The following is a 27822-nucleotide window of genomic DNA, read 5'->3' on the forward strand; positions in this document are numbered from 1 at the left end:
AAACTATGTAACTTCTCAATAATTAACCTAATTTAATCATACCGAATCAGTTTTCAGATAAATATACCATAAAATCACATTAATTCTAAGGATTACAAATCATCAATTACTTTAGGATTCGGCCGCCGATAAGGCCTTCAATTTGCAATTTAAACATAAAAGCACGAACAGATAATCAAATAATCAAACAGATAGAATTACAATTAAACAGGTATACCCAGTCAATTCAGTTTCAATTTCAGTCGGTCAGTTCAGTAGCTTATTCAGTTCACTTATCAGTCATAATCAGTTCAGTTTAACGGTAATCAGTGGTTAATCAGTAAACAGTGACGAGGGTTGTTACAGTGTAATGGCATGTTAAAATGACGAGAACGTGTCAGTTGGAACGAAAACCATGTATTGCGTATCGTGAAATGTTTGTCATGCTGTATTATGCTTCGTCACACGTTTGTAGGATGGAAGTGGATGCAGTTGAGTGATGTGAATGTGTGGTGATAACTTTAAAACAAAAGGGTGTGATGTAACTATGCTTGGCATTGTGGTTGCAATGGTGTTTAAATGTTCTGTATGACTTGGTTGCTGAAAGTGTTAGGAGTGTAGTGTCTAGCATGTGCGACGCTATGTTGACGTTTGAGGGAAGTGTTTGTGTACGTGTAATGTCAACCTAACAAGACGATAATGTCTGGTGAGGAATGAATATGATGTAATGTGTTTTCTAGATGGAAGTGGCTCCGAAATTATTGTTTTAGTCCCAGGGTAATGTTAGGACTGTACGACAAACACGTAAATAACATCTTATGCGTCTGTGGCACTGCATAATTACAGAAAATAACAAACACGTAAGTAACGATTTACGTGGATGTGGCACGGTGTTGTTACAAAAAAATAACTTGTTTACATTCAATGTTCGAAAATTGGTGAGTGATTAAAATGTGTTGTTTTAGTCCCACGGTAATGTTGGTACAGTATGTGTTGTTCTTTTTTTTGTTGGCAATGTGTGGATGTGTGAAATTTGGAGGGTTGACTATTGTCGTAATACACATATTATATGATGTGTACGTTACACATTGAATCTTCGTAAATGGTGTGTCGTCGCACACTTTTTATATAATTGCCTCAAAAATGAATAGAGATTGTTCGTGAAAATAACAAAAACGTAAATAAATATTTATTTGGCATTGTCACAGCGTAGGTACGAAAACTGAAAATTGTAATGTTGAACATTTGGGCTTTCGTGAGCGGTTTAAATAGGCTCGTTGCATGTTTTCCTGTTGTGGTTCCCCATGCAACCACACCTGCCGTAGTGGATCTGTTGCACATGCTCACCCCTTGATAGTATCTGCTTCTTCTTTAGCCTGTCGGAAGGGCGTTTGACAACGGGGGGGGTTGATGAGGTAGTCATGCGGATCAAACGGTGGTTGTTTCACGGTTGGAATTGGGAAGATACTTGCGGCGTAAGTCGAACAGTATTCTGACACATGGAAGTAGGGTTCTACAAGATCGTTCAAATCACGACCGCTCTTCCTAACGTCGACCATTGCATGTGCGCAGGGGAACCCATTAAGTTGCCACTGGAAACATGAACATGTTTGGGTGCCAATGTTGACTGTAACTGAAGAGAATGAGTGGACCTCGTATACGTCTGCATTTGATTGGCTGACTCGCCATGACCTGCCTTTGTTGAATGCTTTCTCCAAACGGGACTCCATTTTTGGACATATTGTACCAGTCCATGATTGGGATGCATCTCTACGCTTTGACATTTGATGCATTATTTTGGCTCTGATGTTGTCAACCATCCTGGTGACTAGCAGATTACGGGCCTCCCGTATCCATGAGTTGAATGATTCTACATCATTTGAGCACATCTCGCCATACCGTCTTCCCCTGCAATTTAAAAATGAGTTACAAGTGTTATGGATTGTAGAACGATGTGGACGGTTTGGTAACATTGTGTAGGGTGAATTTTGTTGAGAATTATGGTGATGCCCATTTCGTTTACCTGAAAAATGCATTAGCCCAATGTTGTGGTGGTGTGGTAGCAAGGAATTTGGATACAACACCGCGGCCTGATTTGTGGAATTGTTTGAGTTTATCATTGAACGCGGTAACCGTTGGTACATATGCGCAGTGGGGTAATTTGCTCACCAACCCAGCCCGGTGCATACTGTTTGTATAACGCAACCTGTCACACAGATTTCTTTGCAAATGCTGCAAACAGAAGGCATGTTCCGCGTTAGGGAAAACAGTTGGCATTGCTTCCAGTAACCCGGTGTTCCGATCTGAAATAAATGTGAGTGGTCTGTCCCTATTTAGAACATGTGCGAGGCTTTGTAGAAACCACGACCAGTTTGTCGTGTTCTCGGAGTCGAGCACAGCGAATGCTAGTGGAAATAACCCTGTAACACATGGATGGACGTTCATAACAATTGTTAAAAAGTATATTTTGTGAATGTCAAACGTGAATGTGTGAATGGTGGAAATGTTTATATATGATAGAATGATGTGTTAGTAGGAAAATTTGGTGGGGATACAAACCTTGGTTGCCGTCCTTCGCAGTGGCTGCTAGGGTTAAAAATCCTTTGAAATGACCTTTGAGGAATGTGGCATCAAGGAAAAGGAGTGGACGGCAGTGGGTGAACCCATCGATGCATGCCTTGAAAGATATGAAGTATTTTGTGAACCGGTGGGTGTGTTCATCGTGCTCGAGGGTAACGTAACTGCCGGCGTTGTGTTCCATCACAGCAGCGCTATACCACCGCAACTGATCGAATGAAATTGAATACGCACCAAATAGTTCCCCCATTGCTTTTTCAACCCCAAGCCACGCCACACGGTAAGTTATGTCCAAACCGTAATCTTGTTTCATGTCAAGTATAACTTCAGTTAGACGTGTGAGCGGCCTGTCACATATCCGCTCTGCCATGATGTCGACCACCAAGTCAGATCCAACAAGCCGATTTGTGGACGTGCGTATAGCAACACCACAGGTATGTTCACTAACCCATTTGCGGAGGTAGAAGAACCCATTTGCCTCCAATTTTCTTGCATGAACATTCCAATTGCAGCCCTTCGTTGCAAACATTGCGCAAATGGCGGTAATCCGGACAAAGTCATCTTTAACATAAGTGAACTTGAAGCCGCACTAAATAGCGTATTTGCGCAACAGATTACGGAATTCAGTTGCACCACCTTCAAAATGTTGTCATATATGAGTGAACCCACTTGCCCATGACTCTGACATGAATACCTTATCATTATGGGGGCAGAATGTCTGCAACAAGTCAACCTCATCATTTATCTCAAAATTGTCCAACTCACTTGGGCGATGCAGCGATAATTTTCCGCTAACACTTTGATTATTGGATTGAATCCATGTGTCCGCACGCAAATTTTGTTTGACAACCACGTCGACAACCTGTAACCGAAACGACCACGCAAGACAAAGCATATTTTCCACGTCGACGTCATTTTGTAATGTGAACTCATTGTACCCCGGTATTTTGAAGAAAAATAATATGTTCCCCGGGGTGAGTTCCTTGAATTTTGAACAAACAAATTCAGCTAGTTTGTCATAAGTGTGTGGCGGTTGTGAGTTGTACGCAACATTCGTAGATTGGTAACAACACATAAGCATTATAAATGCGTCCATCTGTAAGGGAAAGATGTATAAGTCATATATAAATACGCACCATTGGTGCAAAATGATACAATCCGCCCCTTCCCCCACATGAACAGAATAAAAAACACTCCCCCCTCCCTCACATGCAAAAGAAAAAAACACTCCCCCTTCCCTACGCGAACCCCACAATTGAAAATAGACCTGCAATAAGAACTATGTGTGATAACAGAAAACAATAGAAGTCGAACAGGAAAAAAAATGAAGTCAAACGATTGCATTGATTAATCACCAAACGGGGTATACCGGCAAATTCTCCGACAACAATGTAACAACATATAAATGCAACTAATAAAAAAGAACCGGGTACACATACAAAATGAGTACATACACCAAACCAATGTTCAATGACAGACTCAATATTGAGTGATCCTGAATGTGCAAATGTTGAATAATAAAATGGTTTCATAACGTACCTGTGAAAAAATGACCGGTAGAAGCCAGTGATCCACGTAACCCCCCACTGCAACCCTAGCTGCGTTGCCCTACTCCGAACAACAGAAAGCAATAAAACTCTAGCCCCGCTATTTGATACCTATGTAAACTGCTTTCCTGAACTCCCCCAAAACGTGACTTGCACATACCAAAAATGAACGCATAAGAATCCTCATAAAATTGGAACGTGAGGGCATATCTGTCCGACTACACCCTATTAACATTTGAAAAAGGACTACCCAGTAAGAAAGTACACACTAAATGGACTTGTCAAACAAAGGGAAAAAATGTGGGACCAAATGGACCATAATTTACTATAATAGGACTTTCCAATAAATTTCCCATAAACCATTGCACAATTAAAATGAAATGTATGACTGAAATTAATATGAACAAAACATTTATTTAAAATTACTTATGTAAAAGGGAAAACTACCAATTAGTGGTAATAAAAATAAAAAATAATAATATTCAAATCATCCAAATATTAATTGAAATCGTAAAAATTAAAAATAATAATATTCAAAGTGTGCAATATTAACTGAAATCATACGAATAAAAACAATATAATATTCAACCATACAAATAGTAAGTCAAACCAAACAATAAAAATAATAACTAAACCATTCAAATATTATTTTTTATTTTTATTAATAAAATTAGACAATTAACTCAAACGATATGAATAAAAATAATAATATTCAACCATACAAATAGGAAGTCAAACCAAACAATAAAAATAATAATTAAACCATACAAATGTTATTATTTTTTTCATTACTCAAATCAAACAATAAAATTTAATACAAATATTAACGCAAACCATACAAATAAAAAAAGGTCACTAAAATAGTCATATATATATATATATATATTAGCATTAAAAAATAGTTTCAAAAAAAAGTAAGATATGAGAAATTCACTTCACCATATTTGGTTGAATTTTGTTTCTATTTTTCTAAAAAACAAAAAAAAAAGTTTGGTAAAACAAAATATCAATTTGCTAACAAGTGCCCCTAAAGCACAAGTAAAAGACAAAAAAATTGAATAACACAAGACACATTTTACTAAATTCAATAAACTTTATTGAAATCAAATACACTTTTTAACATTTTTACATATTTTCAAGACATTTTTTTCAACATCAATTTCATATGGTTCTAACTTTTTTGGGGTGCAGGTTCAAACGATATCAGGTGCAAGTTAGTCTTGTAAAAAATGTGAAATAAAATAAACAAATAGATTCATAATTAATAATTCAAATTACAGAACAAAAACTCATGCCAGAAATTAAAAATAGATTGAGCAGAAATACATAGTAAAAGAAAATGGCAAAAAAAAAATCAAACCGAAGCCTGCATTAAATAGTTTCCTTAAAATAGATTTGCCGCCTCACCGATTGAGGTGCTGGAAGTTGTTTGACGTCTGTCTCCCAGCATACAACAGTTGGACCAGTTACAACAAGGCACCTACTGAGTAGCTTCAGCGAACGGAACTTAGGCAACACTCTCTCACACTAGGAAAAAAAAAAAAAACTGGAACTTTGGAAGAACACAAAGATAGCAAAATTTATGGGTAGAAAACTAAAGGAGAAGTGTCTCCTTTTATACACATGGAGGGAGAGAGAGGAGGAGCCTTCTGCAACAAATGCATAAATAAATCTCTGCAAAACTGCCTAACAAATGCAACAAAACTGATGCAACTTTATGTGTGTGAGTTACACACTTCAAATATACACATGTGTCTATATCTACAGCCACCAACCAGGCTTGGCCCAAAAAGATTAGGTTGGTGGACCACCTATTCGGCCCAGCCCCAACCTAACCCAAGCCTCAAGATCCAAGATCTACGACCCAAGAACCCGGCCCGGGCAGGTGGCGCGCCCCCGTGTGGTAATTTTTGCATAACCAACTTAGACCATAGTCTTGGCCAAGTCCATCCTTTCAGCATTCATAACTCCTTTCTTTCGGAAAATTTGAATACCCCAAAGGGCTCACACTCTTAAGCAAAAATTGGAATTTAAATACCCATCAATGCTCTCATCTACGATCAATGTGGGATAGAAGGTTACACACCTTTCTCAACACCTCCTCTTTCATGAGACCAATTTAATGAATCAATTTCTCATTCAAATCTCAATGATTTTTTGTCATTCTTTTTGTAGTGTAAAGATTTCATCACAAAGAATCTAAACCCACTTTAATCTACCTCATTTGAGGATTGGCACCCACTTTAATATTGCACTAAAGTCACCAAAAAAATCATTATTTTTCAACAATCTCCCACATAAATAAAAATTAACCGAATAACAACAAACGGACAACTCTTAACAACAAAGACTCGGATAGAGAGTGCAACAAAATAACTCCTACATCGAAAAAGATAGCTTTTGGCTTTGAACCCCTCCTAGTGAAGTCTATCAGATTCACTGGCTGCCCACTAAACACAAAGTCTTGAACTGTTCTGTCGTTTATGTAAACCAAGACATTAGACCTCACACAAGAAATACTCCAACCATCATTTTATTCTCACTATTGTGTCTGGTTTGGCCCTGGAACACTAACCTGGTTCAATGAGTAGTTTAAAGAATTCGGCATTGTCAATTCTTATAGAAGCGGCCCCACTTCACACTCACATAAGTGACTCTACTTGAGTATCCTACTATACTCAGCTCAACTGCTCAACATACTAGAGTCATTAAAAACCCCGCTTAACCTCTTCACTTGCAGGTATCACTACTAAAGGAATAATCGAAGGTTTAACCTCCTTAGTGACATACCACCGTTACACGCAATTAGGTTGTCCCATTGAACCTAGATCTTGGGATCTCCAATCAATTTGGTTGGGTTTTCATTCCAATAACACCATACACTAAAGGCCTTAAACTCATTCCTTCTAACGACTTCTCTACTAACAATCGATTTAACCCTTTGGTTAGCGGATCCACAATGTTATCCTTAGACTTCACATAGTCTAAAGTGGCAACTCCGTTAGAGAGTAGTTGTTGTATGAAATCGATTTAACTCTTAAAATATTGGATTCTAAGTGTTGTAGGTTCTAGCGCAGAGAGAAAAAGCTCGTGTCTTCCGGGTGGCAAAGTGTTACTAAAAGACCAAAGGGTTGAAAAACTTTACTACCTTCAAGGCAGTATTATGATAACCTGTGCTACTATCAAACACCAAGCAAACAATGTGAAAATGAAGAAAGGAGCATCTATAGCTTATTATCTTTTTGTATACTAGTTACGGTGCATGTAAATTTGGGTTGACTGTATTTTTTGTGTTGGTATTTTTCCATAATAATACATGAAATATATATAAAATAAATTAAATAGAAATGACAAAATAATTTTTTATTAAAATGATGAAATACAGAATAAGTGATACAACTAAAAATACAGAAATGAATTAGATTATATTACTAATAGAACAAATTATTAACATCGATAACTAAATATTAGAACTCATCTTTGTAAATATTGAAAAAATTAAGAACAAATGATAAAAAAAGAAGCAAACCAAAGCCTGCACTAGACAATTTCCTTAAAATAGATGCACGATCTCCTGATAGAGGCTAGAGGTACGCCGGCGTCTGTCTCCCAAGATACGACGATCGAAACCAACTAATACAGAAGCATCTTCTGAATAGTTTTGGCAAACTTAATAATGAATGCACTTTCTCTAACAAGAACCAAAGAAAAGGCTAGTAAAAGAAGATAGGAAAATTTGTTCTTTGGTTTAAAAAGCCATCTCTAACTTTTTATCTCAAAACACCATCTCCATTTTTCATCAAATATCTCTCCAAAATTATTCTACCAAGTTAGAAGGGAAAAGTCTCTATTTATATAAGCAGGGGAATCCTTAGCCATGAACACTATACATCAATAGGGCTATCAAATGCCATTAACCAAGGCCATCAACTCTAATCATTAGGGCTAGCGTTACAAAGGTTGAAAACCTATGGCCACTAATATGATCATCAACTCCATCATCAAAAGATGAGAGTTACAAAGGTCTAAACCTCCCATGTACTTAATATATATAAATAAATATGTATATAATGATGTTTGAATAAACTAACTAGATGGGTCATAAAATGGATACTAATGTTGGGTCACAACCTAATCCAAACCTAATTGTCAAACACATGCACAAGCTAAGCCCAACACAACATAACTTAGCCCAAGCTCAAGATTAAGTCCAAATCCAAGTCCAAGTCCAAGTCCAAGTCCAAACCCAACACATGCACAAACACAAGCCTAGGCACAATCCAAACCAAAATAAGTCTAAATCTAAGCCCAACTTTATTGATGCTCACTTTATGAGACAATTCTCATTCACGACTCAATGGTTTTGGCCTATCATTTTTATATTGTAATCTTCTCACTTGAGAGAATGCAAAACCACCCAGACCTACCTCAACCGGCGGTTGGATTCCACTTTAATTTCAAATTAAAGCTGTCGAAAAACCATTATTTTCCAACATTTTGTTCATGAATTTGGAATGAATTTGAAAAGGAAAAAAAAAAGTGTGAAATGTAAGTAAAATATAGTTACATTTAATCTGTGTTTCACCTATCTTTTCATTTTCAAATCTCTACCAGAATTTAATGTTTTTATTGGGAACTTGAGTTAAAGAGTAATGGGCACCAAGTGCAAATACATATATTACGCATAGAGTCGTGCAAAATACCATCCAATCAGTTAAAGCCGTATCAATTCACATCAATCTGTACCGCTCTATCTGTTAAGGGATCATGTGCAATGGGTGCTTGATTTGCATCATTTAATAGTTTATGGATCTTGTTTATAAATGCTCTTGAGATATAATAAAAGTGGATTTGGTCAAAATTTCTCCATAATGAAATTTTAATGCATTAAGGATAAGTATAAAAAAAAATTCTTAAAAAGTCTAACACATATCACTATTATCAAAATATACTTAATGAGTAATTTATAAATTTTAAAATAATATAACTTTTGATCTAAATGACAGTTTTTAATAAAATTAATATTTTTATAATCCTCTCTTCAAGATCTATTACATAAGATCTATGTTGACTATGAAATTCTTAAAAAATAAAAAAATTTACTATCGAAATTGACGTAAAAAGTAACATGTTACTCAGATTCATAGTAACATTTTACTATTACAAAAAATATAGTACATACTAGATAAACCAACTAAAAATACACGTACACAATATTTTTAAACTTGTATAAAATAAAATAAAAGTGTCTATTATCAAAAGAGTTCTATGAGATATATATGCATGGGCAATATTGTCCAAGAAAGGAAAAAAAAGAAAAAAAGAAATTTTACTCTATCCTTGCTCAATTATGCATCTCTTCCTTAAGGGGTTTATGAAGCAAAATAACTAAGGTTATCATTTTCACCAAACAAGGATCCAATGGAGGGGTTTTGGCTAAATTTCTCATATTAAAAAGATAAAAATATTTTTTACTAAATTTAATACATTATTTATTAAAATTAATACATCTTTTAACATTTTTATATACCTCTAAGGGTTAAGTTTTTCTCATGTTCGCATCTCAACATGAAAGAACTTGAATCTGTGGAGTCCACCACAGTTCCCGTCTCGATAATCTAAACTATTCATCTTGTAAGACACTTAATGTATATGTTAATTTGATAATAGTAATATTTTTATTTTATCTCTAAAACAAGACTAATTTGTTTTCAAAAATATATTTGTCGTTCATTTGTTTGGAGACAAATGTAATAAAATGAAAAAAGTTATGATTATCAAATCAAACTAATTTTAACATTTTAATATTTTCATATATTTTCAAAGAGGCATTGCTTCTGAGGTACAAGTAAAAGACAAAAAAATTAAAAAGCACAAAACACTTTTCACTAAAATTAATATATGTTTATTGAAATCAATACATTTTTTAACATATTTACAAATTTTTAAAAGATTTTTTACACACTTCCGAACATTAAACAATTAATGCCATGAGACACTTGTTAGCATTTACTATTTTCAAAACACTTTTATTTTGGGTTGGGCTTCTCTCCAGTCCATCATCTACACTAGAGGGTGTTGTCTGGACTCGTGGGCTCACCACGGATCTTGTTTTAATAATCTAAATCGTTCATTTTGTTGAATCTTACATGTATATCATCTATAAAAAATAAAAAATAAAATCGATCCGATATTTAAAACTCATTCATTCTATCGTATTTATACCAAAAAAAAATTGATGGTCTATTTTTTAAAACACATTGACCATTAATTTTTTTGAAGACAAACTCGATAAAACGAAGGAGTTACGAATATCGGATCCACGTAATTCTTTTTGTAAATGATATACAAGTAGGACCTAATAAAATAACAGTTTTGATCTTCTAAACTATATCCATGATAGGCCCCACAGCCTAATTAGATTTAAATTTGGATAGGAGGTGAGTCCAACTCTTTTATTTTAATTCTAATGTTAAACAAATGATCCAATACCACTTTTAGCATTTGTCTCTTGGTGGTACCATAATTGGTTGCGTGACGTGGAAGATGGATTTTTGGGGCAAGCTGTACTCATTTTTCTGGTGATTGGTCTTGGTAGTTCTATGGGTTTTGTTCAACCTTTCTCATATTTATATACATTGTGATGTAATGTGTAAGTTGAGGATTGTGAGTGAAGTTGAAAAAGAGGGAACCTTGTTGAGAAATTCTGTAATATTTACCTTCAAAAAGATGTATCATATATACACTTCTCACTATTTTTCTCACTCTCTCATCAGTGTTGCTAACCTCACAACCCACTTATATTTAAGAAGAAATTGCGAAGAGTTAAGTTAGGAATTTTAAATAATCTATTAAATTTTTTTTATTAAGGTGTAGGATCCACACACATGTAGATTTGTGTAGGTTCCATACTGAGAGCTTTAATAAAAAATTTAATAGATTATTTGGGGGTTCATTACAGTTTCCTATATTCATGGTGCAAACCATTTTTGTTTACACTACAAAAATTTCATTTATGGTGTAACAATTTTTCTATTGTCCTCCTGATTTGTAATTTCTCTAAGATTTAAATTCTGACTAAATTTTTGAGTTTTGTGCTAGGATACCAGCACAATGAGAGAGTGAGAAAAAAAAAACCTTTTAATGTTAGGGAATTTATTGAATCACCTATATTTTTGTGTTAATTTTTTTTTTGTTGTTTTTACTTTGGCTCTTTCATCTACGAGTAATGCTAGAGACCCCAAATATTCTACCAAAAGTTTTACCAAATGTCTCACATGGGTGTAGGACCCACACAATGTGGCTCCCATGTGAGTCTCACACCCATGTGAGACATTTGGTAAAATTTTTAATAGAATTTTTGGGACCTCTAGCATTTTTGTTCATCTACATATTTTGCTTTCATTGTGGGTGAGTTTATTCCCTCCAACAATATAGATATATATAATATTAGATATAACTTGACGCAAGGGAAAACAGAGACAGTTTGACAGACAAAGAAAAATCAAAGGATGAGAAGAATGTAATGATTGACGAATGAAAGAACTAGTGGCTCTTTTGTCCAAAAATATAAAGGAAATTTTTCGGTGTGCAGTACACATTATATATAGTTTTATCATAAAATTACGTAAGTTTTCATAAATTTATATAAATAATCTCATAAAATGTGTAAATTGAACATAAATTTGGACAAGTCTATTATGTAAATTTGAGAAAACTTACGTAATTTTGTAGTAATATTACAAACGACATGCATTGCACATCGCAGCATTTCTCAAAAAATAATAATAATGATAATTAAACGGACAAATATAATTATTAAAGACTGGAAATCCAATAATATTAACACACAAAAATATTTAAAAAAAAATTATGGTCTAAATTCATTGTAAGAGTATTTCTAAGAGCTCTTTAAAAGAGGCTGGTTAACTATTATAGCTAGTTTTATGTCATTTTACTTATTTCAACAGGCTTAGCTGGTATGATAACAGTTTTAACAAGAAGCTTACAATATAACCACATTTGAAGAGTATTAAAATAATTTTAAATTAATTTTTGTGGATAAATATGTAAATAAAGAGTAGTATCAGAGCATATAGATGAAAATTTAGTTTGTGTCTAAATGTTTTTGATCTCTTACATTATTGATTTAAGAAAAATTGATTTAATATTATTGAAAAATTAGGTAGTGTCTGATAAAGCTGAAAACTGAACACTGAAAATTAAGTATTAAAAACTAAATACTAAATTTTTTAAGTTGATAAGCTATTTGATAAAAATTTAAGTATTGAATTAAAATAGTTGTTTAATATGAGGTAAATTATGCAAATAGTCCCTGTACTTTACACAATGTGTCAATTTGGTCCTTATAGTTTCAATTTGCTCGATTTTACCCCTTAATTTAACGGATTGTGTCATTTTAATCTAATAAATAACGACTGTTAAATTAATTTAACGAAAGGTCAAATAATGTGTCAATTTGGTCCTTGTAGTTTCAATTTTCTCGATTTTGACAGGGACTAAATTGACACATTGTGGAAAATACAAAGACCAAACTGACACATTGTTTGATTTTCTGTTAAATTAATTTAACAACCATTATTTATTGGATTAAAATGACACAATCCGTTAAATTAAAGGGCAAAATCGAGTAAATGGAAACTACAGGGACCAAATTGACACATCGTGTAAAGTACAGAGACTATTTGCATAATTTTCCCTTTAATATGTGTAAGATAAAATTTGAAATTCTTTATTTTTAAATTGTATATTTTAATTTATATATTGTGATGATGGTGATAGTGATGGTGATGGTAATAATGGTGGTGGTGGCGGTGGCGGTGGTAGCGATGATAGTAATAGTAAAATGATGGCGATGTTCATTGTAATAATGACAATGGTGATGAAAGTGCTAATAGTAGTGGTGGTAACAACGTGATGGTGGTGGCTGCGGCGGTGGTAGTGGTAGTGGTGGCATGGTGGTGGCGGTGGTAGTAGTGATAGTACTGGTCATGGTGGTGGTGGTGGTAGTAATGGTGGTGATATGATGGTGGTGGTTGTGGTTGTAGTAGTTGTAGCGATGGTGGTGGCTATGGTGGTTGTGGTGGTAGTAGTGGTAGCGATGGTGGTGGTTGTGGTGGTAGTAGTGGTAGTGGTGGCATGATGGTAGTGGTGGTGGTGGCATGGTGGTAGTGGTAGCGGTGGCATGATAGTGGTGGTAGCAGTGAGTTTATAATAGTGTATATCGATATTTATATTTAATATTTATAAATTTAGTTATAATTAAGTAAGTTGTATATGATTTAAATTTTTTTTTAATTTTTTACCTTATATTTTAAGAGATACTTAAATTTTTAGATGATATCAATTATAAAACTTAATTGATTATCACTTAATCAATTCAATTTTAAGTATTAAATCATATTATCAAACACCCTTTAATTTGTGTCTAAGAGAGATGGCCATCGAACAAGAGTGGATTTTCTTTTCTAATAGCATATATATTGTGTGCCCTTATCTCATAATATTCTCTTCTTTTTTTTTCCTATATTTAGTTTTCGTTTAGTATTGACTTTTTTAACTAGTTTTTTTGTATTTGGTTTGGCTTTTTTAACTTTTATGAGAGAAAAAAATATAATGATTATAGTTTAAATGTAATGTTTTATCTTATTGACTTATGTAATCAATTTTATTTATTTTTTATTTTTTAGCAAAAAACCTAAAACCAAACGAAATATTCAAAATTACTTGTTACATAAAAAATACTCAAAAAATCGTTTAGGTATAACATTAACGTTGTAAAATTAACCCAATTGGGTGACTATGACATCATTCTAGATGGAATTTGCACATAAAAATGAATGATGGGTTTGTGGTTGGTTTGGTTTTGTGGGATTCATCAGGGTTTTATTTTAATAATTTAAATTATTTATTTTGTTTAATTATATATGCAGATTATTCATAAAAAAAATTAAATTGATCACATAATCATAACTCATTATTTTATCATATTTGTTTGGAAGAAAAAAAAAATTATTCTTAAAATTTATCTTAATTGTCATTAAAATATGTGGCTATAATTACCGGATCAATTTAAATTTATTTTCATAAATCATATGTATACATTTGCATGGTCAAACAAAGTGATCATTGGAGTGGGCCAGTTGTGGATGAGAGACAAGCTTCTTCCTACCAAAAAAATAAATTAGGAAAAATTACATGGACCTTCGTTAAAATTTGAAAAAAAATAGAGTAAACCTATAAGTTTGGCATAATTAGTTTAAATTTTTTTTAAATTTTAATTTAAAATTTTCATCAATAATTCGTTAGTTATGTCATATCTTTTATACTAAATTTTATATTTTACATTATTTATATTTGTATCTCTACATCATCCGCATTAATTCCAATTTCTCTAACCTTATTTAAAAAAAAATTATTTTTCTGCAGCTGTTGGCAACTCGCAACCATGATGTCACATACACTTGTGTATATCTATAAATCAGGCCCTTGTACTTCCTTTCCATTCATTACCCCATATCCCTTCTCATTTACTCAAATTCTCATTTCAGTGAAGAAAGGGTTAGTATACTGCAAAGCAAATAGAGAAAAATGTCTTTGGTTTTTAGTTGTTCTCATCTAGATTTTCACTCTCTGAAATTACCTTCCTCTGTTCCCTCCCCAAAATCCCATCTTTTATACTACAAGGTTTCCATGTCTTCCACCATGTCCACCACCTCCAAGTGAGTTTGTTGTTAGTTACTACTAATATTATCAATATTATCTTCTGTGCCCTCTAATATGTGGAAGTTCAAAATTTAATTAAGATATAAATTTGGTAAATTTTTTATTTTGTTTTTTGATTGTGTTTTGTGGTTTATCACTCTCTCATTCAAACTATTGCAAAATTATTCGGAAGATTAATGAAGACAAACTCCATAAAATTAATGAAAGAAGGAGAGAAATAGAGTTATTAACAAGGAGAAATCCAATAATGGAGTGTTTGGTGTGGCTTTTTTTAGCCAACTTATAAATTCTAGTTTTGGAAAAATTATTTTGGATTATTTGATTAAATTTATTTCAAACAGTTCCTGATTCTAGCAACTTATTTTAACCCAAAAAAAATTAATTCTGAGAAATTGTTCACCTCCGGCTTTTGATATACCAGTTTCTTCTGTAGGCATGTTAATCTATGATTATACCTTTAGATTTTATTTTTATTTTTATTGTTTGGTGAAAATAGAAAAAGACCCAAATAGACTGTATATTAATTTTTTTTAAGAGGAACGTGGACTAGTAGTAAATAACAGAAAATAAAAGTTAATTCAATTTACAAATAACAAAGGTTAATTCAATTTACAATTAATACGGGTAAAATTGACATTTACACATCAAGAGGTTATTTTACAACTTTTACCAAATACTATTTGACCAACTTAAGCCTATAATTTAGCAGCCACACCAAACATATTAATAAATTCTTATTTAAGTTACAATTTATAATCTGTTTTAATAGTTACACCAAAACACACAAAAATATCAAGAAACAGTTATAGTCTAAATTCATTGTAAGACCTCCAATTTGAATCACCTATTACTTTTCTTTTAATATATATTTTTTTTGTCTACATATTTTTAATCTCTAACATTATTGATTTAAGAACCCCCCAAAAAAAAAAATGAAAAAACAAGAGCGGTTGGTCCTACATTTGTGCACCAGCGTAATTTCCTGGCATCGAACTGATCATACAAGGAGTGGATATCAACAAGTATTGTGCGCCCTTATCTTAGAATAAATATTCCTTTTCTATATTAGTTAGAATAATGTTTGAGAGCTCGAATTTGGCCCCTCCTAATCCCCCTAATCCCCAAAACGACGTCGTTTTGGGGATTTTTTTTTTTCTTTCTTTCTCCATTTTCAACTCTGAAACAGGGAGAGGGAGAGAAGCAGAGGGGAGGGGAAGAGAGAAAGAGAGAGAGAGAGAGAGAAGACGATCGTTGATCGCCGATGCCCAGTCGCCAATCGTCGCCCAGCCGCCGGTCGTCGTCGCAGCCCAGCCCCGCCGTCGCAGTCCCCTCCTTCCTCCTCCTCCTCCCTCATTCCTCCTCCTCTTCTCCTTCTCTGCTTCTGAAAGGCCCCCACCAGTCCCCTCCTTCCTCCTCCTCCCCCTCCCTCCTTTCTCCTCCTCTCCTCCTTCTCTGCTTCTGAAAAAAAAGAAAAAAAAAATTAAGGGGATTCGGGGTAGCTCATTTCGAGCTACCCAACACGACTCATTTAGTTATGGATAAATTACAAATACACTTTATAAGATTTGCTTAAAATACGAATTACTCCTGTGGTTTAAAAAATTACAAATATCTCCCTGTCAAAAAATTTTATTTAACAGAATTAATTGAAAAAGTGAAATTTCTAATTGTTCACCTATACAATTATAAAATTATCTGAATTATTAATTGAAATAAAATTTTAACATTATTAAAAAATGTTAATTAATTTGATGATTTATTAATAAAATGACCTATTTGTTATGAAATTAGAAACCTTAAGAAGCATAATGTAATTTCTAGAACTATAGGGGATAATGTGTAATTTAAGTAAACTTTAGGGGGTGTGTTTGTAATTTATTCTTTAATAATATTTAAAATTGCTTGTTATATAAAAAAAAAATACACAAAAATTCGTTTAGTATAACATTAACACTGTAAAATTAACCCAATTTGTTGACATCATTCTAGATGCAATTTGTTTGTGGTTGGGCTTTTGGGATTTATCATCGGTTTGTTTTAATAATTTGAATCATTCATTTTGTTTGATTATGTATGTAGATTATTTGTATTAAAAAAAATTAAATTAATCAAATAATCATAACTCATAATTTTATTATATTTGTTTGGAAAAAAAAAAAGTTCTCTTTTTAAAATTATGTTGATTGTCATCAAAATATGCGGCTATGATTATCCTATCAATTTGATCCAAGTAGTAACTCAAATAGTTATAAAGTGGGCACTTAGGTCTTAGGATGAGATTTTGGTCAAGTTATGAAGAGACATTGGGTTGTGTTAAAATATAACTATTAACATACTAATGTTATCTTTGTATTAAAAAAAAAATCAGATCAGTTTAAATTTTTTTTCATAGATGATCTACATGCATAATCAAACAAAATGAAATCATTAGAACGGGGCCAGTGGTGAATAGGAGAGAAGCCTCTTCCTAAAAAAATTAATTGGGATAAATTACACTGACCTTCCGTAAAATTTCCAGAAAATAGAGTAAGCCTCACAAGTTCAGCATAATTACATTAGATTTTCTTGAAGTTTTATTTTTTAACAATAATTCGTTATTCGTATGAATGAAAAAATAATGTTGTCATCTCTTTTATGTTAAATTGTATGTCTTATATTATATATCTTTGTATCTCTACACCATTTGTGTCAATAATCAAATAATTTTTTTTTTTTAGGGTGCCTGCTTGTAATTTGAACAAGCCTCCTAGCCTTGCTCACAAGCCACGTTCTCTAGTAACTCATTTCATGCCACCCGAAAAGAAAGAGTTGTTCAAATCCTTAGAAGACTGGGCTAAAACCAATGTCTTGGTTCACCTAAAACCAGTGGAGAAATGCTGGCAACCACAACACTTTCTTCCAGACCCGTCATCCGATGGATTCTTGGATCAGGTGGTGGAACTGAGAGAGCGAGCAATGGAGCTTCCAGACGATTACTTTGTTGTGTTGGTCGGAGACATGATCACAGAAGAAGCTCTTCCAACTTACCAGAGCATGCTTAATGGGTATGATGGAATTGGGGATGAAACAGGGTCAAGCCTCAGTCCTTGGGCTGTTTGGGTAAGGGGATGGAGTGCTGAAGAGAACAGGCATGGTGATCTCCTCAACAAGTACCTCTATCTTTCTGGCCGTGTTGACATGAAACAAATTGAGAAGACTGTGCAGTACCTGATTGGGTCCGGAATGGTAAGTTCCTTACTAGCCAAGCTATACACACCAAGAAAGTTTACTAAAAAATTTGTTAAGAAAATTTACCGTGTGATTCAGATTAGTTTTAAATGTAGATCATGCTATTCAAATTAACCTGAATCATACATTAAATTTTGGAGTAAAATTCGCCTAGCTTTTCTCGTTCCTTGCACATCTTGTCACAATTTTGTTATTTTTTAATGGGTCTTATTCAAGATAGTAAGAAAGTTATAGTCATATAATAAGCGTACAAAAACAGAATTATAAAATATGTATTATATGGTTAAAATTGTCATATAATAAGCGTACAAAAACAGAATTATAAAATATGTATTATATGGTTAAAATTTATTTTTAAAACGTAATTTGAGTTATGCTTATAATAAATCTCAGTCACATCACATACTTTTTGTACAATTTTTAATTTTTATTTATGTCAACCTAACATTGCCGCAAAGTAATACATGAAACAAGATTTTTTTCCCAAAAATTTCAAATTGATCTTAAGTTTTTATATAAAATTCATTTTTTTTTTTTTTTGTACTTTTCAATAAATAGTGGGTCCGCAATTAGAATGAATATGAATTATACATTGCTTTTATTGAATTTTTTTTTTTTTTGGTTGGTCTTTTTTCTAGCATTACTCATATTCACCTGATGCAGTTTAACTGCTATAACTTATTTTGGTCCATATTACTTGTGCTTGTAAATTTTGTTGGTCTTCATCTTTTCATATATAGGATATTCAAACGGAAAACAATCCCTACCTAGGACTCATTTACACATCATTTCAAGAAAGGGCAACATTTATTTCTCATGGCAACACAGCCAGGCTTGCCAAGCATTATGGTGACAGCAACTTAGCACAAATATGTGGTACAATAGCCTCTGATGAGAAGCGTCATGAAATTGCTTACACCAAGATAATGGAGAACTTGTTTCAGATCGATCCTGACGCAGCTGTCGTTGCATTTGCCAACATGATGCAGAAGAAAATTGCTATGCCAGCTCACTGGATGTATGATGGTCATGACGAAGATTTATTCGTGCACTTCTCAACGGTTGCTCAGCGGCTCGGTGTGTACACTGCGACGGACTATGCTAACATACTGGAGTTTTTGTTGGACAAATGGAATGTAGAGAAGCTTAGTACACTCTCCGGCGAGGGACGAAAGGCTCAGGATTATGTTTGTGGGTTAGGTCCAAAAATTCGAAGGCTAGAGGAGAGAGCTCAATTGAGAGCCAAGAAAACACCTGTTATACCTTTTAGCTGGATTTTTAACAGATCGGTGAAGCTCTAAGTAAAATAGGAAAAATTATTTCATATCCCGTGTGACAATGTCACATAACAATCTTGATAATTGATTTGTGTGGATTCTACATAGATCTTACGTAGAACCTGCACATATCAATAATCAGAATTGTTTTGTAGCATTGCCAAGTCAATGCCCCTAAGGACCAACTAATTGTTCATAAAATAGGGGACAAATGATGGCTCTACTAAGCCAACATATAAGGGAGGGAGTTGGACATCTTGGGAACCACAACAAGTGATTGAGTGAAAGATATGGGCATTTGATTTTTTACGCTCTTTTATTTAAGTGTGGATCCATATGAGAATGTGTAAGAATGTAGTAGAAAATTAAGTAATTCTCCAACATTGTTGTAAATGATAATTGTGGTTGATAAACCTAGTTTTCTTTTTCAAAATTTAGGGGCTGCAAACAAACTCACATCTCTCCCTCTACATTGTGTGGCCTTCTGATTAAGTTAAATTTTCTTCTTCTCAATTTTTTTTTTTTTTTTTTTTTGGTTGGTTCGAAGGCCTGATCCATCTATTCTAAGAACCTCGTTGGAAAAAAAAAATTAAAGCGCCATTTGATTTGATGGGGGAAAATGTTGAAAAATGCCCCTATTGGGGCATGAGTAAAGGTAGGTTATCAGATAAAAATTAAAACATTAAAATAAAAAAATAAAAAGCAGATCGTAATATATATTGAATAGACTCACCACTTTAAAACTTACACTTTTAAGTATGTATGAATTTTAAACAATTATATGTTGGCCATAATGGTATGTGCATGTTTATGGATCCCGAATCCCCCAACACTTATAAGCCTATGTGTTGACAGACGAACAATTTTTTCTAGCCAAAAAATTTTTTAAGCCCAAATCATATGGTAACAGAAAACCCTAAGCCCAATTTTTTTACCTACTCCAACCCACCCAAAAACATGTGCTAAAAGACAAAAATAAAAATCCTAAAAGATAAAGGGTGTGCTTGTTTAGACAGACTGAATAAGAGTGGATCGTAATCCATCGGACTATTAGTCTTTGGATACATTGTCCCTGGACTATTTGGTTGGACTGCATTTGTATCCTAAGTTTGTTTAGTCGTGGGATTAGATATCTGGATTGAACTATTTTTAGTAAATCCAATGTTTGATTGGATAGACTGGATAAAAATAAATGTTTAAAAGACTATTTTACCCTTGTAATTTATAATTTTCATTTAATATATAATTTTAAATTTGTAATCTATAATCTATAATTTATAATTTATAACTTAACAACACTAAAAAATTTTAATTTACAAGGCCATAATTTTTAATTTATTATTTTTAATTAAATTAAATTTATAATTTATATTTTTTATTTAATATATAATTTTAAATTAACAACAATAAAAAAATAATTTTATTTAATATATAAATTTAATTTTTTAACAACACTAAAAAAATTATAAGGCCATAATTTTTAATTTATTATTTTTAATTAAATTTAATTCATAATTTATATTTTTTATTTAATATATAATTTTAATTTAACAACACTAAAAAAATAATTTATAAATATTCAAAAGACTATTTTACTCTTTTCCAATTGTTTATAGCATGAGGATAAAATGGACATTTCACCCATTAATCCGATGGGATACCAATCCCATGGAAATAATCTCACCCTCCTCCTAGAATACAATAATCCCTCATACGAGGGACTAATAGTCCGGAGGGACTATTAATCCGAAACAAAAAAATTGAACTAAACAATAGATTAATAGTCCAATCTCATGGAATAATCCCTCAAAACAAACACACTCAAAAGGTGCTATGTGCGAAAAGAAAAGAAAAACCATGGAATGGTAACATAAATGAACAAGGAAAAGAAAAAGACAAAAAAAAAAAAAGAAAACAAATAAAATTTTAAAAAAGAAAAGAAAAGAAAAAACCCAGAATTTCGAATAAGTCAGCTCAGACCAATAAATGGAGCTCACCAACAAACAAAGAAGTTGCGAGAACAAAAGATACCATGTGCCAAATGAACATGAAAAACAATAAAAATGAACAGTTTAAATTATTAAAATAAAATTCATAATAAATTGTACCATCGCACTCCAATCTAGATCATAGACTAGAGAAAAGACAACTCCAAAAGAAAAGAAAGCTTGTAATTCAAAGAATGTCTATCCATTAGAGTCAATGATGGTAATCCAACAGAATAAATGCGAACACACTACATTTTTCAAAAACCCAAATCCTCTTCCATTCAAACCCATCATCATTTCCTACTGTTTCTTTATTATTATACATATGATCAGTATTTTGTAGTAATTATAACAACACACAACTTCAGTATTGCAAAAAAAAAGAATAATCAGAAAAGCCCCAATATAGTTATAACAGAAAAAGGTTAACAAATCCAAAATTAAGAAAACGAAAAAAGCAATCACACGAATCGGTTAAACGGTTTCCTCCCAACAGCAGCAGGCATAGAAATGGTTGAATCAATACTCAAATCATCTATAGATTGCAAAGAAGAATGCTTTTCCAACACCCTCTGTGGAGTTGTTGATTCCTTGCTTGACCCTCCTTTGTTCCACTTGAAAGACCCAATGTTCGGTGTTAGAGGAAACGAAAACCTCCTCTTCGAATCGCCACCGCCACCTCCACCAACACTGCTCGGAGTTCCTGGAAACCTCTCCCTCGGGTTGCTACCCGCTCTCACTTTAGCTTTTGCCGAAACAGTCGGCACCATATAGTTTGGAACAGAAAATGGGGGGCAGCTCGTGAGGCTGTCGTCATCCTTCATTGCCATATCAAAGGCAGAATTAGCAGCACTAGTTCTTGGTTTTGAATATCTCAGATTCAGACCAGAGCTGTGTCGCGGTGGTGTTCTATTGGTAGGTGTAAAGAGGTGCTTAGTTCTTGCAGGTACTGCTGATCTTGTCGACATTGGCGTCGTTACTTCAAGACTGTCATACCCAATATTCTGTTGCTTGTAGTTGACAGATGCGGGTCGTGGGCTCGGTTTTGGCTCAAGAGTAGGCCTCAGAGGACTAGGGTGCAAAGACTTTGTGGATTGAGTTTCGGGAGGGTTTGTGGGAGGAGGTAGTTGGCGTTCCAACCAGTTCCACCACCAAGGATAACCACCGGACCGGATGTCCGTTTGCGATGTTTGAGCTGATTTAGGATTGGCTTTCCACAACTGATGGCAAGGAAATTTTTAAAAATAAAAAGCCAGGGGAAAAAAATAATCAAGAAAAGGAAATTGTGTTGGAACCAATAAATTGAAAATCATATGAAACAATAGGAGTTTTCAATCTTCTCAAATGTTTTTGTTTCAGAAAACACGAAAATGTACGGAAACAAAAACATTCTAAATGAAAATGACACCAAAACAAGTAATTTGTACAGAGAATTTCCTGGGAGACACATAGCCTTTTAGACTGTTAAATCACCAATTATTCGCAAACGCTTAAGCTGTTAGAAAATGGATCCAACAATGTATATCAAGCTATCCAACACAAGATTAAGATTTTGGGATAAACTCTTGTTGTGCTGACTAAGACATCAATCGACTGAGCAAGAAATTACGGTCTCTGAACACAAGACATAAAACATGCAGTGGGCAAAACTAAGAATGTCGATTTGGCAGATATACAGAGTCGATATTCAGCAACATCATGATCCAATTGAAGTCCCACTCCACGATGAGCATATGTACTAAGATGGGCACAAAAAACAAAGATGCTTTGAGCTAAAACGAGGTACAATACCTGGTGGGAATATGCATAAGCCATTGATCTTTCTCGCTTGAAGATTGCCTCCACCTTTTTCTGCAGCCTTGCCTCTCTTTCCTCTTTTGTCAGCAAGCTATCATCCCAGTCTCCTTGATGACCTGCCTCAGACTATACCAACATTCCCAATTAACAATTGCACTTAGCCTAACTGATAATTTAGAAACAAACTTTTTTTAAAAAAAAAAAAAAAATCACAAAATCAAAAATCAAATGATCAATTTGATTAGTTTACATTAATCCTTAAGGCCAATGAAATACCATGAAAATAAGAATCCAAGAACCAACATGATCACTTCAAGTATCTAGTCTTAAGTTTGATTGGAGCTGCCTGTGACATATACAGTACATTGAAGGAAGCTAAATGGTTTGTATAAGAATCCACACAAGATTATCATCATAATAATGTCAAGGGACGAGATTAATCCGTCCATGTTGTTGTGTAAAATTTGGCCAGAGGACTGTGGGCTGGCCAGAGCCCAGACCTGGATGACTTCGCATGTAGGGCCTAGGCCAAGGTATTTGACGCCCAACCTGACCTAACCCCAGCAAGCTCAGTTTTTGGTGAAAATTTTGAAAAAATAAAATAAAAGAAGGGCCCCGGAAAAAGCCCAACTTGTAGATCCACAAGATGGGATTAGGCTAGGGCCAATTGGCTTGGTGGGATCCTGGTGGTCTCAGCTCGAGCCCATCCCAGCCCAACAGAAACTGATTTTTTTACATGCCGAAACAGGGGGTTCCAATGCAACATGTTCAGTAATGGAGGTAAATGGATTGCATTTATGTGTCTAGTACGAATCTATGTACCATATTTGACCAAGTCAAACCCATAAAACATTTAAGTGGGTAGGCCCACTAGAACTGCTGTAAATATTGCATCAACTTTTCAAAGTCACAACTAGTGTGAACATGTTGGTCAAAACCTCCCATAAATGGGCCAATAATGAAAGGGTAATAAGTAGGAAAGCAATTACAAATGAATCACTGTAAAACTTAAATAACTAGTACCTGGCTTGCAGTCCATTTGCCGAAGTTACTCTCTAATTCCTTGTCGTTCTTGTAAGATTGACGTTGGATTGCTTGGTTTTCTAACATCTGGATCCTGCGCGACTGAATTTGAGTTTGAACACGCACTAAGAGTTGCATCATTTTCATGGCGTTCACAGTTTGTCGCTTCACATTCTGGCCTCTCACCACTCCCTGAAGCCTCACAAGACCCTTCAAAGCTCTAAAGCTCCTCCTTGCCTGTATAATAAAAACACTCGCAACGTCAATTGGGTGAGAATCAAATACTGGAGCCATAAAAACCAAACCAACCAAATAACCTTATGCCATTCTGAGATGGCTCTGAAATGTGAAAACATTCTCTGAAATAGTTAAAAAGAAAAAAAAAATGTGGCCTAGTACAGTCCAGTCAATGAATATGTCCACAAATTACATATTACATGCTTAAGTTTTACGGGATTAAGGTCAAACCATAATCAATTAACTGGTATGTCAAAGCTGGTTTGTCCCCAATGCTGTGTTTGGATCTTGGATTTGTCGAAGGAAAATAACAGGACGGGAAAAATGAATGAAGTAGAAGCTGAATTTTTTTTTTCCACTTTTTGTTTATGATTTGTTTTCCCTATACAAATCCAAGATCTAAACACAGCACAAAAGTGAGGACGTGCTAGCAAATGGATGAAAGGGATCTCAAAGGGAAGAACTAACAACTCAATCTTAAACAGTCTCAATTGGTAATGCCAGTACCAGATATAAGAGTTCATAAAATAAAAACTGAGTCAAGTTGGACTTTGTTTATTAGTTTTTCTATTATATATTTCATTATCTATTTAAATTCAACCACCAAACAACAAAAACTAAGAAATCTTACCATGTAGCCTCTATAGGCTGCTTGGATCTTGGTGGCAGAAATATGGTGGAATCTTAGAGTCGGTTCTGGCCTGTAGCTGACTTCCTTATGGTGATGCTGAACAACAGCTCTTGAAGAAGCCGCTTTAGGAGAAGCAACACGTGGTGAAGCAGCTCTGGGAGACGTAACTCGTTGAACAGAGGCTCTGGGAGACGTAACACGTTGAGAAGTAGCTCTGGGAGACACAACTTTTGGAGAAGCAACCCTAGGAGAGGCAGCCCGGGGGACCACCAAAGGTGCTGGTTTTGGTTCCTCAGCAGGCGTGGATGGCCCAATAAGTATGTTCTGTTGGTCTACTTCCCCGAGGATTTTCTCAATACTGCTCGGCTCCCTGAAGAGGGGAATGAATGATTTCGTCTCTCCATGCCTCAATATTCCTCGCCCCTTCTTTTCCTTGGAACTTTTCTTCTCCGATCCCTACAACAATACGACCTAATTAAGTGAAACCAATGACATCAACTGAAAAGCATCACAAAATCTTCCTTGCTTTCAGTCTCAAAGCAAAGTACAAGCACTTCCAAAACTCTAAACAAACAGCACATATTCAAACAAAACTTAAGTTGTTCTACAATTTAAATTTTGAAAAAAACCAACTTTACACAAGATGGCCGGCTCTCTTAACTTTGCATGTTTGGTATGACGAACACAAATTTTGATTCAGCAAGCAAAAAAATAATAATTAATTTTCAAAAAAAAAAAAAATTCTTTTGATTGACGTTCTAGGCCAAAAGCCTTTGAAAAACCAAAAAAACTAGAATTTTTTACTTTTTTTCATTTGAACACAACATATGTCATCAAAAACAAAAAGCATTTTTTGGGGCCTTGTAATCTGATTACTGATTTCTTTTGTGGTTAGAAATTGGACGTCATTACTACTTGAAATTGCATCTAAACACACACCAAGTAAGATTTCACTTACATTTACAGGCTTCTCCTTAGAACTGGGTATGAAAACCCTCTTGATTGCAGAAAACCAACTTCCCTTCTTCCCCATGTTTCTAGCATCACTTTTCCTCCCTGAAATGGGAAAAACAAATTAGTATAATTGATTACAGATGATCCAACATCCAGATATCGCATTACAATGAAGATCACGTATAAGAGTTTATGGCCTCCCAATGAGCTATATATGATGAAGCAATGTTCGGGACATATGAATGTTTACAGTGTCATGTCAATGACTATGAATACCCTCAATAGTACAGATTAAAAACCGCTCTCAATTTATGATCCACGAGTTTTATACATTCTTCACAGCTGAATATTTTCGGCATTTATGATCATCTAGGTCAAAATTGATGAATAACAGATATACAAGACAGAAAATCAGACAAATATAAACAAATTATCATGATATCCAAGAACTTGTTTTCATTCAGATGAGTTAGTTTGTCGATCTATGACAAGAAAATTGCTTCTGTCCTGGATTATTCACCACAAAGAATCACAAATGGGAAAAAATAAAGAAAATAAAACTTCTAAAAAAAAAAAACTTTAAATTGATGGAGCAAACGAGGACAATTTCAGTTGGGATTCAAATTCTCAGTAAATAACTTAGATAATCTGCATGATTTCACATATCAGAATCACCTACTATATTCTAGGATACAAGATTGTGCAGTCAGAGCCAAGTGTGTGATATTAAAACCTAATTAAAATATTCTTATCCATACAGATCCAAAAATATATTTTTTGAGGCAAAGATCTCATGTCAAATTCTTGTGACATACATACATATGAATTAAGGAAATGACAAATTCTAGCCCAAGCCTGGTCTATTTCCTCTGTACAGGGAACAAGAATAGAAGAAGATGATTTTTCTAGGGAACAAAAAAAAAAAAAAAAAAAAAAAAACTGAAATTAGGACAGGGGAAGAAAATCAAAGAGATTATAAAATATATCTGTAACAGTTTAAAGACAAATTAACAGTTCACCAGGTAAACAAACATCAAAGACTACAAGGCAAGACAGAGCAAAGTAAGAAAGGAATTTAATAGGAGAATTTTACCCAACAAAAATTTCAGAACCCACAAAGGAAGAAACCCAAAAACCTACCTTTTCAAGATTTACAGTCAATTAATTCCATAAATAAAATAAATTAGCACATACCCATGTGCAATTGAGACAAACAAGAAAGTAATTATACCTGAAGAAGTTATTTTCCATTCTTCCAAACACCTTTCAGAAAGCTGAACCAGGAAAAAAGAAAGCAACTGTTGAAGAAGAGAGAGATGAACCTAAAACTCTTAATTAGTTTCTCTCTCTAACCTCCCTCTCCTGAAGCACACCATAACATGCTTCTACCCTTCATAATAGTGAAGAATTTTGGGTTCAGACTCTGCTTTTTACCAAGTCTCTTTAGAGAACTTAGAATCTGGTTCTTCCGTGCAAGGTTTTTACTTTTTCTTCCTACCTTTCTCACCTTTTTTCTGATTTTTTAATTTTTGTTTTTTTGCTTGGGTTGATCATATCATATCATGGTATGAAATATCATGGTCTGAAATGGGTAGAGAGAGAGAGAGAGAGAGAGAGAGAGAGAAGGGTTGGCTACTTTGTCACTCAAGATTGGCCAACAACAACAAACTTTACTTGAATGGGAAGACTATTTTAGACAGCAATTCCCCACTTATTTGTATACGGTTAGGTTAGGTTGCTCTCTATTTCTCTTTTTCTATCTGTGTTTTTTTTATTTAATTAAATATTCATTATTACGTTATGGTGACAAAGACAATGAATGACACCAAAAAAAACAA

General features: G+C 33.9%; 3 protein-coding genes across 3 annotated transcripts; 1 reads left to right on the forward strand and 2 right to left on the reverse strand.

Annotated features, from left to right (window-relative positions):
* Positions 1-1322: 1322 nt before the first annotated feature.
* On the reverse strand, positions 1323-4311 carry LOC114309248 (uncharacterized). Its single transcript, XM_082876512.1, has 6 exons — positions 4264-4311; positions 4096-4164; positions 3251-3418; positions 2539-3145; positions 2003-2399; positions 1323-1887 (listed from the first exon to the last, which is right to left on the reverse strand). Exons 1-6 carry the CDS (start codon positions 4309-4311, stop codon positions 1323-1325), a joined length of 1854 nt encoding a protein of 617 aa, XP_082732638.1.
* Positions 4312-14631: 10320 nt separating this feature from the next.
* LOC114309232 (stearoyl-[acyl-carrier-protein] 9-desaturase, chloroplastic) lies at positions 14632-19787 on the forward strand. Its single transcript, XM_028254936.2, has 3 exons — positions 14632-14845; positions 17567-18074; positions 18818-19787. Exons 1-3 carry the CDS (start codon positions 14715-14717, stop codon positions 19376-19378), a joined length of 1200 nt encoding a protein of 399 aa, XP_028110737.2. The 5' UTR covers positions 14632-14714; the 3' UTR covers positions 19379-19787.
* Positions 19788-21595: 1808 nt separating this feature from the next.
* LOC114309233 (protein IQ-DOMAIN 13) lies at positions 21596-27712 on the reverse strand. Its single transcript, XM_028254937.2, has 6 exons — positions 27216-27712; positions 25989-26086; positions 25031-25486; positions 24163-24399; positions 23134-23265; positions 21596-22562 (listed from the first exon to the last, which is right to left on the reverse strand). The coding sequence occupies exons 2-6, from the start codon at positions 26061-26063 to the stop codon at positions 21804-21806; spliced, it is 1659 nt and encodes a 552-aa protein (XP_028110738.2). The 5' UTR covers positions 26064-26086; positions 27216-27712; the 3' UTR covers positions 21596-21803.
* Between the last annotated feature and the right edge of the window lie 110 nt (positions 27713-27822).

Source organism: Camellia sinensis, chromosome 6 (genome assembly GCF_055761805.1).
Source record: "Camellia sinensis isolate YWXY chromosome 6, ASM5576180v1, whole genome shotgun sequence".
In the NCBI taxonomy this organism is placed as follows: Eukaryota; Viridiplantae; Streptophyta; class Magnoliopsida; order Ericales; family Theaceae; genus Camellia; species Camellia sinensis.

Excerpts from the sequence above, each read along its gene's own strand:
- LOC114309233 (XM_028254937.2), bottom strand. The coding sequence starts at position 26,063 with ATGGGGAAGAAGGGAAGTTGGTTTTCTGCAATCAAGAGGGTTTTCATA. Across the intron at positions 23,266-24,162 it reads GCAAATGGACTGCAAGCCAG|TCTGAGGCAGGTCATCAAGG; the intron begins GTACTAGTTATT and ends ATGTTGGTATAG. Across the intron at positions 22,563-23,133 it reads CTTATGCATATTCCCACCAG|TTGTGGAAAGCCAATCCTAA; the intron begins GTATTGTACCTC and ends CCTTGCCATCAG.
- LOC114309232 (XM_028254936.2), top strand. The coding sequence starts at position 14,715 with ATGTCTTTGGTTTTTAGTTGTTCTCATCTAGATTTTCACTCTCTGAAA. Across the intron at positions 14,846-17,566 it reads ACCATGTCCACCACCTCCAA|GGTGCCTGCTTGTAATTTGA; the intron begins GTGAGTTTGTTG and ends TTTTTTTTTTAG. Across the intron at positions 18,075-18,817 it reads ACCTGATTGGGTCCGGAATG|GATATTCAAACGGAAAACAA; the intron begins GTAAGTTCCTTA and ends TTTCATATATAG.
- LOC114309248 (XM_082876512.1), bottom strand. The coding sequence starts at position 4,311 with ATGCCCTCACGTTCCAATTTTATGAGGATTCTTATGCGTTCATTTTTG. Across the intron at positions 3,419-4,095 it reads TACCGGTCATTTTTTCACAG|GTTGTCGACGTGGTTGTCAA; the intron begins GTACGTTATGAA and ends TTTCGGTTACAG. Across the intron at positions 2,400-2,538 it reads TGCGAAGGACGGCAACCAAG|GGTTATTTCCACTAGCATTC; the intron begins GTTTGTATCCCC and ends CATGTGTTACAG.